The sequence below is a fragment of the Ovis canadensis genome, chromosome 19 (genome assembly GCF_042477335.2).
Source record: "Ovis canadensis isolate MfBH-ARS-UI-01 breed Bighorn chromosome 19, ARS-UI_OviCan_v2, whole genome shotgun sequence".
Taxonomy (NCBI): Eukaryota; Metazoa; Chordata; class Mammalia; order Artiodactyla; family Bovidae; genus Ovis; species Ovis canadensis.
Genome location: NC_091263.1, coordinates 22,206,923 through 22,223,406, shown reverse-complemented (window position 1 = coordinate 22,223,406; position 16,484 = coordinate 22,206,923). Strand labels below are relative to the sequence as shown.

Here is a 16,484-nt window from a genome sequence, read left to right as displayed (position 1 = left end):
CGGGAGAGACCGCCTGACCCGAGCCGCCCACTTCCTGCCGCAGGGGGACTGCGAGGAAGGTTCCAAACACCACGCTGCTCGAGCCTTGGGTATTGCTCGTGACCGCCACTGACAGGCACTCTTACCTGATCCCCTTTAAGGAGCTGTTTGTAATGGACACGCAGGAGGTCAGATCGAGATGTTTCAGCTTGGAACAGAATCGGCTAAGGCTGTAACACGTGCTGAAAAAGGACCGGCGCGCTAAAGGTATTTTCAACCACCTTTCCCTCCCCCAATCTCCCAGGGCCTATCAGTCACCAAAGTGATTTCTGGTACTTACCTGTCAGTGATCTTTGTGCACCCATTGAGGTTTAAATGTTCAATGTTTCGGCAGTTCTGTGCAAAGGTCCTAAAATGAGAAAACATTTCTAAAACTTCCTGCAAGTTGCGAGGCAGCCACCAGAGGGCACGTGGAACCATTCACATTGAGAACAACGTTCTTCAAAAGTTTAATTTATGGAGGATCTACTCTCTTAAGTTTCTAAGTGTATAGTGTGTAATTGCTGACCGTAGCCACCAGTGTCCTTCGATTCTGATGGTCACAGGAAACAGCTGAGGTTCTTGCTGCTGCAGAAGTCTGCTGGTGGATTGAGGCAAACCTCTCCGCAGTCTGCCGTTTCCAGCAAGTTCCCAGGTAATGCCAGAGCTGCTGCTCTACGGACACCACTTGGAGAAGCAACGCCCCCGACAGACTGCGTGTCAGCTGAGACTCTCCTTCACTCAGCCTCTGGCGGTTGTCTCAGAGCAGAGGTCGGGCTCCCAGCTTTCCTCTACAGAGAAATCAGCCGGCAGCAACTGCAGGGGTCGAGTCCCTCCTGTGCTGTGCGTGCTGGCCCTTCCCTGGGCCCTTCCGGAGGAACCATCTCTGGCCACTGACAGGGCCAGTAATCGATCAGTATCAAGGCCCAGCCTTTACTGGTGAGGACATCGAGTCATGAAGGGCGACGACCTCAGTGATTTCGGGGTTGGCAGCATGGCCCGAAGCAGAGAATTAAACATCCCTAACTTGCCACTGCCTCCTTAACATATACATGATTTACTTAGGTCATCTGCATTTCCTTGAAATATGGCTTCAGTGTATCTTACAGGCTTGAGTCCTGATGCTTCCATGTCGTACCCAAAGGTCTCCAAAACCTGGCCTCAAGCCACGTCTCAGTCTCACCTGCTCTTTCTGCTCTGCGGTGGTGTAGGGAAAGGGACCCGGCTGGAGCCAAGCGGACTCCCTGATCTGAGTGTGTGGAGCCAAATGTCTGGCCGTGGCTGTCAGAGTGATCAAAGCAGAGCATGAGAATGGGGAGGACTCCAGAGATCTGCAAAGGTTCCCTCCAGAATTCAGCAGAGTGCTGGTCGGCGTGTGCAGACCACCCAAAACCAGGGACGGGCTCAACGAGAAGCATTAAGGGGACAAAGCCAGGGCTCAACCAAGGGAAGAGTACCCATGCCCACGAGACAAGAGTGAAAATGTCATCATGCATGGGGCACTGCACAGAGTACTGAGATGCGTCTTGCTTCAGAAGAGCAGTACAACCGTCCCTAGACTAACCACTGCTTTGGTCCAACCTATTAAGACAAAAAAAAAGATCTCCTAGTTCAAAAGAACTATGTCCAAGTAACTCGGCTACATCTCAGAACAAAACTCAAGTATATTTATCAGAATATAAAAATACTCTGTACCCTAAATAACATTCACAGTGTCTAGCATTGAATAAAAAATTACCATCCATTCAAATAAGAAGGAAAATATATCCATAATGAAGAGAAAATTCAATCTATTAAGGCTACCCAGAACGGGCAGAGATGCTAGACACAGCGAGGGGTGCTGTGCTAAGCTGCGCCTGCTCTTACAACCCCATGGACTGCAGCCCACCAGGCTCCTCTGTATATGGGATTCTCTTGCCTGGATTCTCCAGGCTGTAACACCTTAGATCCTCCAGAGGATCTTCCCAACCCAGGGATCAAACCTGCATGTCCTTCCCATTTCCTGCACTGGCAGGCAGGTTCTTTACCACTACAGTGCACCACCTGGGAAGCCCAGAAATAGCGGACAAAGGCATTAAAAGTTACCATGACTGTGTTCTGTAGAACACACTTCTATGAAGCTGGAGTGAAGATCTCAATTAAACATCTCATGTCTATGAAGCATGTTACACAGAGACATGAAGGACATAAAGATACAAATCAAACTTTTAAATAGGAAAACCACCAGGACTGAGATGAAAATTTGCGAATGGGATTAACAGCAGATTAGACGCTGTGGAAGAAAAGATTCGTGTATTTAGAACACACAGCAACCAGAAGTATCTAAAAAGAAATATGGAAAGGAAAGAGAAATAGAGCAGAGCGTGAAAGAAGTGTGGGACAGCTTCAAACAACCTCACGAACATGGGACTGGAGTTCCCAAAGAACAGGAGATTGTGCGGGGCAGGACAGCAGCAGAAGCAGTAACGGCCAGAAGCCTCGCGAAAATTATAAACTTACAAATCCTAGAAAGTGAAGGGATTCCAAGAGCAAGAAACAAGAAGGAAAATCCACCAAGGCATAAGCTTAACCAAACTGGTGAAAACCAGTGATTAAAAAAAAATTAAAAGCACCCAGGAAAATAAGATACATCTCATACAGAGGAATAAAACAAGGATGACAAAAGAGGTCTCATCAATAGTAAAAAAGCAAGAAACAAAATCTGTCAATACAACTTTATATTCATCAAAAAATATTTTTTCAAAACTGAAGAGAAAGTAAGTTTCTTTCAGGCAGAAGTGCTGAAAGAATTCATCAGATCTGCAGTGCAAGAAAAGTTAAAGAACACTCTTCAGGCAGGAAAAAAAAAAAGAAATGACATAAGATGAAAATCTGTGTTTACAGAAAGCAATGAAGGATTGGAAATATTAACTTGACTTATAGAAAGTCATTTTAGTTATTTAAATCTCTTTAAAAACAACCGACTGTTAAAACAGAAATAATAACTATCCAGTGTGGATTTAAGACCATATTTGGAATTTGAAAGTGTATGGCAATAACAGCATGATAGCTGGGCAAAGGAAAATGGAAGTGAGATGTAATATAATTTGAGGGTAGACTGTAATAACTTTAAAATGTACAATATAAACTAAAAAACAACTTCCACGTTAAAAAACTAGAAAAAAGGCCAAATGAAGTGCAAAATAAAGGAAATAATAAAGACGAGAGAGAAATCACTGAAGCAGAAAACAGTAAGACAAGGGGAAAAAATGACATCCAAAGCCGGTTCCTTGAGAACATCAAAAAATTAGTAACCCCCTAGCTAGGCTGGGACTTCCCTGGCAGCTCAGCTGGTAAAGAATCCATCTGCAATGCAGGAGACCCCAGTTCCATTCCTGGGCTGGGAAGATTCCCTGGAGAAGGGATAGGCTACCCACTCCAGTATTCACAGGCTTCCTTGGTGGCTCAGCTGGTAAAGAATCTGCCTGCAATGCGGGAGATCTGGGTTCGATCCCTGGGTTGGGAAGATCCCCCGGAGAAGGGAACAGCTACCAGCTCCAATATTCTGGCCTGGAGAATCACCATGGACAGAGGAGCTTGGCGGGTGGGCTTGCAAAGAGTCCATGAGGTCCACAGGGTCACAAAGAGTCGGACATGACTAAGCACAGCACAGCTAGGCTGACCAGGAATAAAAAGACAAATATGACAACTATCAGAGAAATTTACTCATCTTTACTCTTTAAAAATTGGTATTAATGTCAATAAAAATTCAAAAAATATATATATATTGCAATAGGCACTGAAAATCACTGTGATTTTTATTAGACATAGCAATTACTTTCATATAGTAAAAAAAAAATAAAAATTACCAAAATCAGGAACAAAGAGCTATCACTACAGATTTTAGATATTAAAATGATAACAAGAGTATATTATTCACAACTTTTTGCAAAAACTTCAAGCACTTGGTGAAATGGACAAAATCTTCGCAAGGCAAAAACTATACCAAAACTAACTCAAGAAGGAATAAAAAACTGGAAGAGTTCTATATATATTAAAGAAATAGAATTTATAGTTAAAACCCTTCCATAAAGAACAAGCAGGCGCAGTAGGCCTCCATGGTAAATTTTTACCAAACCCAAGTAAGGTAAAACAGTACAAATTCTACATAAACTTTTCAAAAAAGATGAAAAGGAGAAAACACATTTCAATTCATTCTGGAAAGCTATAATTAAAACTATAATTACCACAACCTGATAATTAAACCAGACAAAAACATCACAAGAAAATCATAGAACATCCTTCACAAATGCAAGAAAAAATTTAACAAAATTTCAGCAAATAGGATCCAACAACATGTAAAAAATGCAGTCTAGAACAACTCAACAAGGGCCTATCTGAAGAGTGAAAGGTTGGCTTAACATTCAAAAACCAACCAAGGTAAGAAAAGGGGGCTCAAGACAGCGGAGTAGGAGCACATGGAGCTCACCTCCCCCCATGAACACACCGAAAATGCATCTACATGAGGAATAACTCTCACAGGAAACCGAACCATACAACCAAAGCTACAAGAAAAACATCCACATAACTGGGAAGGGCAAAAAAGGCGGGGGGTGGGGGGCAATCAGGTTCGGGACCTGGGAGGACAGGAGTGTCCACATGGCTGGACCCCTTGCCCTGGGGAGGGAGCAAGCTGACTCACAATCTGAGCAGCCCAGGCCTGGGGTCCCGTCCAAGAAGACAAGCCCCCAGCCTGCGGGGAATCCCCTGAGGCAGCCAGAAGGCTGGAGAAGCCTAGGCTGTACCCCTGAGGAGCGCCCGTCCTGGTTCGCCAACCGTCAGGGCAGAGAGCCTCGCACGGGCAGCTGCTGCCTCGGGCACTTCCCAGCGCAAAGGGGTGAACATCCCAGCCCTGCCCACTGCACAGCCTGGTGCAGACGACTCCCACACACCTGGCGTGGGACCCAGGTGGAGTCACGGAACCCACGGTCAGCACTCACAGCAGGCGCAGGTCTAGCTGGGCAGCACCTGGTGCAGCACCCAAGTGCTGACCCCAGGAGACAGGCCCTGGGCGGCGGTTCCCAGCAAGCATTTTCTAGAGCGTTCTGTCTCCACCAGCTCCACACCGCAGCTTACCTCTGGGGCAGACAGGTCCTGGGAGGAGACTGCCAGAGAGGCAGCCCAGATCTTGGGGGGCAGCCCAGATCCCTCAACTCCTGCAGCCGCGATGCCCCAGCCCCGAGCCCCAGCCTACCCTACCCCCCAGCCTTGCACTGATCTGGGACAAACACGACAGAGAAAGCTGTGGCCCTGGGCTGCCTCGGAGCGGAACTGCTGCAGCCACACAGGCGGCACACAGGCCTGCTGCGACCGCAAGCCCTCACCTGCTGCAGCGGTCAACTCCTTTGGTGCAGGACACACACTCAGAACAACAGCGCCTGACGGAACCAGACCCTCAGAACCTCCACCTCCACCGCTGGGGAGCAGGCCCTGCCCTCGGCAGAGACAGTGATGGAGCAAAGAGCAAGCAAGTCCCACTGCACATCGGGTGCAGGCTCCAGACGCTACGACACACCATCACCCCCCTCTAGCAAGGAGGCAGCAGACAGCACACTCTGAGCAAAGAGACGGCTGGCATCCATACCCAAAGCAGCCCTCACACCAAAAACCTCTGGACCTAACAGCCTACGTGTAGATGCTCCCGCAGAAAAACGGCCCTTCAGAGCCACAGTGGACAGCTGTTTCTCCTAAATTCACAGAGACGGAGAAAGTCAAGTAGAATGAAAAAGCAAACCGCTACCAATTGAAACAAGAGAAATCGAACTTCTCTGGTACTGGGAGGCCAGTACCGCCAAAGCAGGGGACAGGGATTCGATCCCTGGTCCACGAGGGCTCCACAGGCCACAGGGCAACTGAGCCTGCATGCCAAGCTGCTGCGCACAGACGCCGCCAACTACTGAAGCCCATGCTCAGGAACAAGAGCAGCCCCTACCACGAGGAGGCTGCACGCTGCAACCAGAGAGGAGCCGCCAGCCCTGTAGCCAGAGAAAGCCTACGTGCAGCCACGCGGATGGAGGACAGCCGAGAGGAAATACAGACAAGAACAAGAGGCAGCTCCTGACAGGCCATCTACTAGCCTCCAAGTTCAAAAAGGAGGCGGTAAAAATGACACAGGAATTAAGATTATTGAGAGATGCAGGGTCACTGTAATGAGGAACTAGAAACTATAAAGACGAGCCATTCAAAAGCAGACCAAAACCAATGGAAGAGCAATGGACAGCAGACTAAAGTGAAGCAGAAAAATGAATCCAGGGTCTGGAAGACAGACGCGAAATCACCAATCACCCCATCAGAACAGCAGACAAAAGACAGACAGAAAGAAATTGAAAGCAACACGTGAGCTTCATGAATGACGATAAAGCACGCCCACCTACACACAACTGGGACTCCAGAAGGAGAAAAGGGAAGCAGACTGAGAATGTATTTTAAGAAATTATGGGTGATCGGATCAAGATGGTGGAGAGGCAGGACGTGGAACTCACGCTCTCCCACAAATACATCAAAAACACATCTGCACGTGGGACAATTCTCACAGGACACCTACTGAATACTGGCAGAAGGCCTCTGACTTCCAAAAGGCAAGAAAGTCTCCACACAACTGGATAGCACACACACACACAGAGACAAAGGGATCTAGACAGAACCTGTGCCCCTGGGACGGAGCTGTGAAAGAGGGAAGGTTTCCACACACTGGGAAGTCTCCTCCCAGTGGGGAGATCAGCTGGGACAGACGGGGAGCTTTGGAGGAGAACGCAGGAACTGGTTTGCAGAGGCCAAAGCAGAGAAGGCCAGTGCCGCCTGGCTCCCTCCAGCCTGAGCCACTCCTGCTGGGGCGGGAGGGGGTGGGTGCTTTGGCCCGGGCGTCACAGGGCAGGCCTGGGGAGGACTGGGGTTGGCTGGGTGTGGTGAGCCACAGTCAGGGGAGTATGGGGCTGGGCCCTCCAGAGAGGCAGGGCACCGTTGCTGGGGGCACAGGAGGAGAGGGGCAGGCCACCTGAGGAGCATCTTCCTCTGCACACGCTCTCAGGCAGCAGGGCACCAGCAACACAAGTTCCAGGGGTGGGTGTGAGCCGCCCTGCTGCCATCCTCGGCTCCAGAGGCAGGAACAGACCCCTGCTGCTGCAGAGGGTCCCACGGCCAGGCACCAACTCCCACCTCGACTTCCTGGGAGCACACGCAACCGCCACCTAGGGTCCCACAACCAGGCGCCAACCGCTTTCCCCTGCCTTCCGGGGAAGTGTAAGGGCGTGTTCCTGCACACCCCCTCTCCAGGGCAAACAGCCAGCACACACAGAGGAAAGACCGCAAGCATCCAAACTAAAAACAGCCCTCACGCCAAAAAATATTAAACCCATACAAGCCAGACAGGAGCACGCCCACACAAAAATAGCCCTCCAAGACCACAGCTGATCACTGTTTCTGCTAAACTCACAGGAAAAGAAAAATGCAAGCAAAATGAAGACGCGGAGGAGCCACTCCCAGTTAAAAGGCCAAGAGTATTCCCCTGAAGGAACAACGAAGCAGACCCCTTCAGTCGAACAGACACCGAGGCCACAAAGGAGGCAATGAAAATACCGACGGAATTAAGAAAGGCTATCAACAGAAATGCAGATTACTGTAAAAAGGAACTAGAAACTAGAAGGAGCCAAGAAAAATGTATTGGTGAGACGACAGCTGAGCTCAAGGCAGCGAAGAGCAGAATGAACAGAGCAGAAGAGAGAATACGTGATCTGGAAGAAAGAGTTATGGAAGCCACCCGATCAACACATCGGAGAGCAAATGAAGAAAAATGGGAGGAACGTAACTGAGTCTAAAGCGTGCCAACAGAGGCCTAACGTGGATTGCAGGAGGGGAAGAAAGACAAAAGGGGACTGAGAATACATTGAAGAATTACGGCTGAAAACTTCCCAAACCTAAAGAAGGAAATATATATCCAGATATAGGAAGCACGGAGGTCTCAAACAGACCCGCACCATGACATATCCTAATAAAAGTGGCAAAAGCTGAAGACAAAGGGAGATTCTAAAAGAAGCAAGAGAAAAAGTTCATTACAAGGGGACCCAGACGCTATGGACTGATTTCACCACAGAAACACTGCTGGCCAGAAGGGAAGAGCGAAATTCATATTCACAGTCTCGAAAGGGAAAACTCTGCGACCCAGGATACTCTAGCTACCCACTAAGATTATCATTTAGAATAGAAGGAAAAATATTGAAAGATTTTCTTTAAATAGAAAAGAAGCAGAAGATATAGAAAGGAAGAAATCATAATCAGAAAGTAAATCACTTAAACTAGCCAACACAGAGATCAAAGAGGGAGGAAAACTGTTTGTGAAACCAACAGGAAATACAAGAACAGCAAAAGGATAAACCTGAAGATGTAAACAGGACACCAAAATCATAAAACACCGGCAAGGAGAGCAAGAAAATGCAGACCCGTTTTGTTTTTTTTTTGGAAAGTGTTTGAGCCTATATGGCTGTCCGTCTACAGCAAGCAGATACAAGAAGGCTTTAACACACTCCAAACACCAGGCACCCGCGAGCCAAACCCTACAGTAAAGCCACAAAACCAAAGAGAGGAGAACACAAGCGAAACAGACAAGGACAGCACCACACCACAGAAAGAAGAGTGAAGCGAAGGGAAAACAGAGATCAAAGTGGAAAGCAAGGCTCGATTTGGCAATAAATACGTGTGTATCGATAATTACCTTAAATGTCAATGGACTGAACACTCCAATCAAAACCCAGAGAGTGGCAGACTGGATTAAAAGAAAAAACGCCTACTATCTGCTGCCAAGAGACCCACCTTAGGGCAACAGACACAGGGACTGACCGTGGGGGCAGAAAAGGACACGCCCACAAACAGGCGCAACAGAAGAGCCGGGTCACACTGTGCGCATCACACCAGACAGACTGTAAAGCAAAGGCTATAGAGGGAGATACAGAAGACACAAGATGAGGATGAAGAGGCCAGCGCAAGGGGAGGGCTCTGCACTGGCCAACACAGAGACACCTAATACAGGTGCACCCAAGTGCACAGAATGAGCGTCAATGGACAGAAAGGGAAAAGCGGATGGGAGCACAATCATAGCAGGAGACTTCAAAACCCCACCGACAGCAAGGGACAGATCTAGACAGAAAAGCCATAAGGCAACAGAGAACCTGAATGATACAAGGGAATACACAGATTTAATTGATATTTTCAGGACATTATATCCAAAAACAAAAACTCAGAATACACATTCCTTTCAGGTACACACGAAGCGTTCTCTGGGACTGACCACATACTAGGGCACAAACCCAACCTCAACACATTTACGAGTACAGAAATCACGTCAAGCATCTTCTCGGACCACAATGGCACCAAACTACAAACCACCCACAGGTCTCACTGTGACGAAGGGCACAAAACCTGTGACCTTCCTATAAGCAAACAGCCAACACATATTCCCCTGCACCTCCACGTGACTGCCAGGCAGGACCACTGCGACAGGGCTCCATATTACAAGAAAAGTTACAGTATTTAGTGGGGGAGTTCACCACCTAGCGTCTGTCCAGTCCCTGCAAGGGAGGGGATGGACCAAACAAAAATCTGTGAGATGTAGCAAAAACAGTTCTTAGAGGAAGGTTCATAGTGAAGCAGGCATTCCTCAAAAGATGAAAAATCTCTAATAGACAACCTAACCTACCACCTAAAAGAATTAGAAAAAGAACCAACAAACCTAAGGTCAGCAGGACAGAAATAATAAAGATCAGGGAGGAAATAGAGATTAAGAAAACAACAGAAAAAAATCAGTAAAACCAAGAGTAGTCATGCAGACATACAGGTTTTGAACCTCTCTTTTCAAGGAGAAAGAAAAACATAAAAATAGATTCCAACTGTATGCCATTCTGGAAAATGCAAAACTATGGAGACAATAAAAAGATCAACAGCTGCCACGAGTTTGGGAGAGAGAAGAGATAAACAGAGTGTTTAAGTTTTTATGAGCAGTGAAAATACTTTGAATGGCATTATAAGGATGGATGTCTGTCATCATATTTCTGTCTAAAATAGAACACCCAACACTATTCACTTCATTAAAGCTAACCCGAAGAAGAACGGTGCACTCTGGTGGGTATGATGGGTCAATGCAGTTCATCCTTGGTTTAAAAAGAAAAAAAAAGTATCACCCTGTTAATAATGGTTATGCAAGTGAGGGTCAAGGGTATATGGGGAATTTCTGCACCTTTCTGTCAATTTTTTTTTGCAAACCTAAAACTGCTTTAAAAAAAGTCTCAAAAAGAATTAATACTCAGGGTAGACATTTTGGGCAAAATTTTTATTTCACTTTTACATACATATACATGTTATACATGTGTGTTTTTGTTGGACTGATGTAAAATCTATTTTTTCAGACCACAAAAGTTTGCAGGCCATTGTAGTTAAATTATACTGGCAAATAAAAGCATAAATTAACCTAAAAAAAAAAAAAGGAAAAGAAATCAACCACAAGAAAAGAAATTTTAAAAAAAACTCAATCATTACATGGAGACTAAACAATGCTCTACTTACAAACCAATGGATCAATGAGGAAACCAAAAGGGAAATTAAAAATACCTTGAGACAAATGACAATGAAAACACAACCATACAAAACTCTATAAGATGTAGCAAAAGCAGTGCTTAGAGCAAAGTTCATAGTGAAGCAGGCATTCCTCAAAAGATGGCAAATCTCTAATAAACAACCCAACCTAAAAGAATTAGAAAAAGAAGAACCAAAAAACCTAAGTTCAGGAGGACAGAAATGATAAAGATCAGGGAGGAAATAAAGTAGAGATTAAAAAAACAGCAGAAAAAAAGTCAATGAAACCAAGAAGAAATGGAAGACTTTCTGGAAACTGGCAGCACACCAAAACAGAATCAAGAAGCGATCACATGAACAGACTCATCACGAGGTGTGAAACAGAATCTGTAATTTTAAAACTCCCTACAAAGAAAAGGGGAAGACCAATCAGATGGCTTCACAGGCGAATTCTACCAAACATACAAAGAACTTACACATTTCTTCTTAAACTGTTCCAAAAGATTTAGGAGGAGAGAACTCCAAAGACATGCTATGAAAAAGCCACCATCACCCTGATTGTTGTTGTTTAGTGGATAAATGGTGTCTGACTCTTTGTGATCCCATGGACTGCAGCCTGCTGGGGTCCTCTGTCCATGGGATTTCCCAGGCAAGAATACTGGAGTGGGTTGTCATTTTCTTCTCCAGGGGATCTTCCCGACCCAGAGATAGAACCCCCATCTCTTACATTGAGGGCAGATTCTTTATTGCTAAGCTACCAAGGTAAGCCCATCACCCTGATACCAAAACCAAAGATACCACCATAAAAGAAAATTACAGGACAATACTGTTGATGAATATAGATGTAAAAATCCTCAACAAAATATTAGCAAACCAATTTAACATAAAAAAAGAATCATACACCATGACCAAGTGGGACTCATCCCAAGTTCATAAGGAAGGCTCAACATACACATTGATCCATCAATGTAATACACATCACTAACAGAAGACCACGAAACCACATGATCATCGCAAGAAATGAGGAATGGGCATCTGACAGAATTCAACATCCCTTCATGATAAAACTCTCACCAAAGTGGGCATCCAGGAAATGAATCGCAATATAATGAAAGCTATTTATGGCAAACCAACAGCCAATATAATACTCCACAGTAGAAAAGTTCAAAGCCTTCCTGCTAAAATCTGGAACAAGACAAGGATATCCATTCTCACCACTTCTATTCAACATATTAATGGAAGTGCTAGCCTCAGCAATCCGACAGAGAGAGAAATTAAAGTATCCAATTTGGAGAGGAGAAGGTGAAACACCACACGCAGAAGACAAGATACTACACGTAGAAAACTCTAAGCCTTAGAGTTGGTCCCTAAGAGGGCTGAGTGCCAAGGAACTGATGCTTTCCCACTGCGCTGCTGGAGAGGACCCTTGAGGAACGGAAGCCACCTCATGTTCTTGGATTGGAAGAATACTGTTAAAATGGCCATACAACCCAAAGCAATCTACAGATGTAATGCAATCACTATGAAACGACCCACGACATTTTTCACAGACCTAGAATAATCTGAAATTTTATATGGAAGAGTAAAAGAACCAGCACTGCCAAAGCAGAGCTATAAAACCAAAGTAGGAGGCATAACTCTTCCAGGTTCTGGACAAAACTACAAAGCTACACTAATAAAAACACCGTGGTACTGGTACAGAGACAGGCATATGGATCAGTGGAACAGAGAGCACAGCAGTAAGCCCACACACCTGCAGCCAACGTCTCCTCCTGCTTCCCTCACTACGCCAAGCCTTTCACTGTGTGGATCACAACAAACTGTGGACCTTTCTTCAAGAGATGGGAATACCAGAGCACCTGACCTGCCTCCTGAGACATCTGTGTGCAGGTCAAGAAGCAACAGTGAGAACTGGACATGGAACAACAGACTGGTTCCAAATAGGAAAAGGAGTATGTCAAGGCTGTCTATGTCACCCTGCTTATTTAACTTACGTGCAGAGTACATCATGGGAAAGGCTGGGCTGGAAGAAGCACAAGCTGGAATCAAGATTGCCGGGAGAAACATCAATAACCTCAGATATGCAGATGACACCACCCTTATGGCAGAAAGTGAACAAGAACTAAAGAGCCTCTTGATGAAAGTGAAAGAGGAGAGTGAAAAAGCTGGCTTAAAACTCAACATTCAGAAAACTAAGATCATGGCATCTGGTCCGATTTCTTCATGGCAAACAGATGTGGAAACAGTGACAGACTTCATTTTTTGAGCTCCAAAATCACTGTAGATGGTGACTGCAGCCATGAAATTAAAAGATGCTTGCTCCTTGCAAAAAAAGTTATGACCAACCTAGACAGCATATTAAAAAGCAGAGACGTTACTTTGCTGACTAAGGTCCGTCTAGTCAAAGCTACAGTTTTTCCAGTAGTTATGTATGGATGTGAATGTTGGACTATAAGGAAAGCTGAGTGCCGAAGAATTGATGCTTTTGAATGGTGTTGAAGAAGACTCCCGAGAGTCCCTTGGACTGCAAGGAGATCCAACCAGTCCATCCTAAAGGAAATCAGTCTTGAATATTCATTGGAAGGACTCATGCTGAAGCTGAAACTCCAATACTTTGGCCACCTGATGCAAAGAACTGACTCACTGGAAAAGACCCTGATGCTGGGAAAGATCGGAGTTAGGAGGATAAGGGGATGACAGAGGATGAGATAGCTGGATAGCATTCCTGACTCAGTGGACATGAGTTTGAGTCAACTCCGGGAGTTGGTGATGGACAGGGAGGTCTGGAGTGGTGCAATCCATGGGGTCGCAAAGAGTCAGACACAACTGAGTGACTGAACTGAACTGCTGGCCAATTAATTTTTGATAAAGGAGGCAAGAATATAAAATGGAGAAAAATAAAATAAAATAAAATGGACAAAGTCTCTTCAGGGGTGTTGGGTAAGTTTGACAGCCGCATGTAAATCAATGAAGTTAGAACACACCCTCTTGCCATGCACAAAAATAAACTCAAAATGGCTTAAAGACATAAACATAAGACATGACACTGTAAAAATCCTTGCCAAAAGCACAGGCAAAACATTTTCTGACCTAAATGTTTTTCTCAGGTGAGTTTCCCAAGCCAATAGAAATAAAAACAAAGATAAACAGAACTGAATCAAATGTCCACGCTTTGGCATAGCAAAGAAAGCCATTATTTAAAAATTTTTTTAAAAATGAAAAGACAACATAAGAAATGGGAGAAAATATTTGCAAATGATGTGACCAACAAGGGCCTAATCTCCAAATTATACAAACAGCTCATATAACTCAACAACAAAAAACGGGCAGAATCTTAATAGACATTTCTCCAAAGAAGACATACAGATAACCAATATGCACGTGAAAAGATGCTCAACATCACTAACCATCAGTCAGTCAGTTCAGTTACTCAATTGTGTCCGACTCTGCGACCCCATGAACTGCAGCACGCCAGGCTTCCCTGTCCTTCACCAACTCCTGGAGCTTGCCTTGGACTCATGTCCATCAAGTCGGTGATACCATAAAGCCATCTCATCCTCTGTCATCCCCTTTTCCTCCTGCCTTCAATCTTTCCCAGCATCAAGATCTTTTCCAATGAGTCAGTTCTTTGCATCAGGTGGCCAAAGTATTAGAGCTTTAGCATCAGACCTTCCAATGAATATTCAGGACTGATTTCCTTTAGGATGGACTGGTTGGATCTCCTTACAGTCCAAGAGACTCTCAAGAGTCTTCTCCAAAACCACAGTTCAAAAGCATCAATTCTTTGGTGCTCAGCTTTCTTTACGGTCCAATTCTCACATCCATACATGACTACTGGAAAAACCGTAGCTTTGACTAGACAGACCTTTGTCGGCAAAGTAATGTCTCTACTTTTTAATATGCTGTCTAGCTTGGTCATAGCTTTTCTTCCAAGGAGCAAACGTCATTTAATTTCATGGCTGCAGTCACCATCTACAGTGATTTTGGAGCCCCCCAAAATAAAGTCTCTCACTGTTTTCATTGTTTCCCCATCTATCTGCCATGAAGTGATGGAACTGGATGCCATGATCTTAGTTTTCTGAATGATGAGTTTCAAGCCAACTTTTCCATTCTCCTCTCACTTTCATCAAGAGGCTCTTCAGTTCTTCTTCATTTTCTGCTGTGAGGGTGGTGTCATCTGCATATCTGAAGTTTTTGATATTTCTCCTGGCAATCTTGATTCTAGCTTGTGCCTCAACCAGCCTGGCATTTCACATGATGTACTCTGCATATAAGTTAAATAAGCAGGGTGACAATATACAGTCTTTATGTACTCCTTTCCGAATTTGGAACCAGTCTGTTGTTCCATGTCCAGTTCTAACTGTTGCTTCTTGACCTGCACACATATTTCTCAGGAGGCAGGTAAGATGGTCTGGTATTCCCATCTCTTGAAGAAATTTCCAGTTTGTTGCGTACCACACAGTCAAAGGCTTTGGTGTAATCAATGAGGCAGAAGTAGATGTTTTTCTGGAACTCTCTTGCTTTTTCTAAGATCCAACAGATGTTGACAATTTCACCTTTGGATCACTAAACATCAGAGAAATGCAAATCTAAACTACAACAAGGTACCACCTTACACTGGTCAGAATGGCCAGTATAAACAAAGTCTACAAACAATAAATGCTGGAGAGGGTATGGAGAAAAGGGAATCTACACTGTTGGTGGGAATACAAACTGGTACAACTACTGAAGGAGATGAGTATCGAGGGTCCCTAAAATACTAAAAATTGAACTACCATGTAACTTAATAATCCTATTCCCAGTCTATGTACGGGAAAACCATAATTTGAAAAGATACATGGACCCCAGTGTTCATCACTGGAGAAGGCAATGGCAACCCACTCCAGCACTCTTGCTTGGAGAATCCCATGGACGGAGGAGCCTGGTGGGCTGCAGTCCATGGGGTCACTAAGAGTCGGATAAGACTGAGCATCTTCACTTTCACTCTCATGCATTGGAGAAGGAAATGGCAACCCACTCCAGCGTTCTTGCCTGGAGAATCCCAGGGACAAGGGAGCCTCGTGGGCTGCCATCTCTGGGGTCGCACAGAGTCGGACACGATTGAAGTGACTTAGCAGCAGCAGCAGCAGCAGCAATGTTCATCACAGTGCTATTTACAATAGCCAAGAAATGGAAGCAACTTAAATGTCCATTGACAACGGAATAAAGAAAATGTAGTGTATATATATGATGAAATATTACTCAGCCATAAAAAAGAATGAAATAATGCCATTTTCAGCAACATGGATGGACTTAAGATTATCACACTAAGTGAAGATAGAGAAAGACAAATATATGTTATCACTCATTTATAGATCTACCTAAAAAAAAAAAAAAGGATACAAATGAACTTATTTACAAAACAGAAAGACTCACAGATTTCAAAAAGAAAGTTATGGTCACCAAAGGGGAAATGTGGGAGAGAGGCGTAAATTAGAAGCTTGGGATTAACATACACACACACTACTATATATAAAATAGATAACCAATAGGAATTACTGTATAACATGTGGAATTCTACTCATCAGTCTTTAATACCTTATATGTGTAAAGAATCTGAAAATGATGAATGTAGGTATAACTGAATCACTTTCCCACACACTTGAAACTAACACAATATTGTAAAATCAATTATAATCCAATAAAATTTTTTTTAAAAAGAAAATGCACTAATTGAAAAACAAGAAAAATTCTTTTCAAATTCACCTGCCAATGCAGGGGACACAGGTTTGATCCCTGATCCAGGAAGACCCCACATGCCATGGAGCAAAGAAGTCTGGGAGCTACAACTACTGAGCCAGCGCTTCCAGAGCCTGCCAGCCACAACT

At 44.6% G+C, this 16,484-nt stretch overlaps 1 protein-coding gene across 5 annotated transcripts in view; it reads right to left on the bottom strand.

Moving 5' to 3' along the window:
- The window catches only part of FBXL2 (F-box and leucine rich repeat protein 2), a 94,204-nt gene that overhangs the window by 22,965 nt on the left and 54,755 nt on the right, over nt 1–16,484 (bottom strand). For all 5 annotated transcript variants that reach the window (XM_069562060.1, XM_069562061.1, XM_069562059.1 and 2 more), the window contains exons 6-7: nt 320–388; nt 126–221 (exon numbers count right to left, since the gene is read on the bottom strand). In XM_069562060.1, the coding sequence (XP_069418161.1) occupies nt 126–221; nt 320–388 (165 nt within the window). The remainder of the gene's footprint in view (nt 1–125; nt 222–319; nt 389–16,484) is intronic.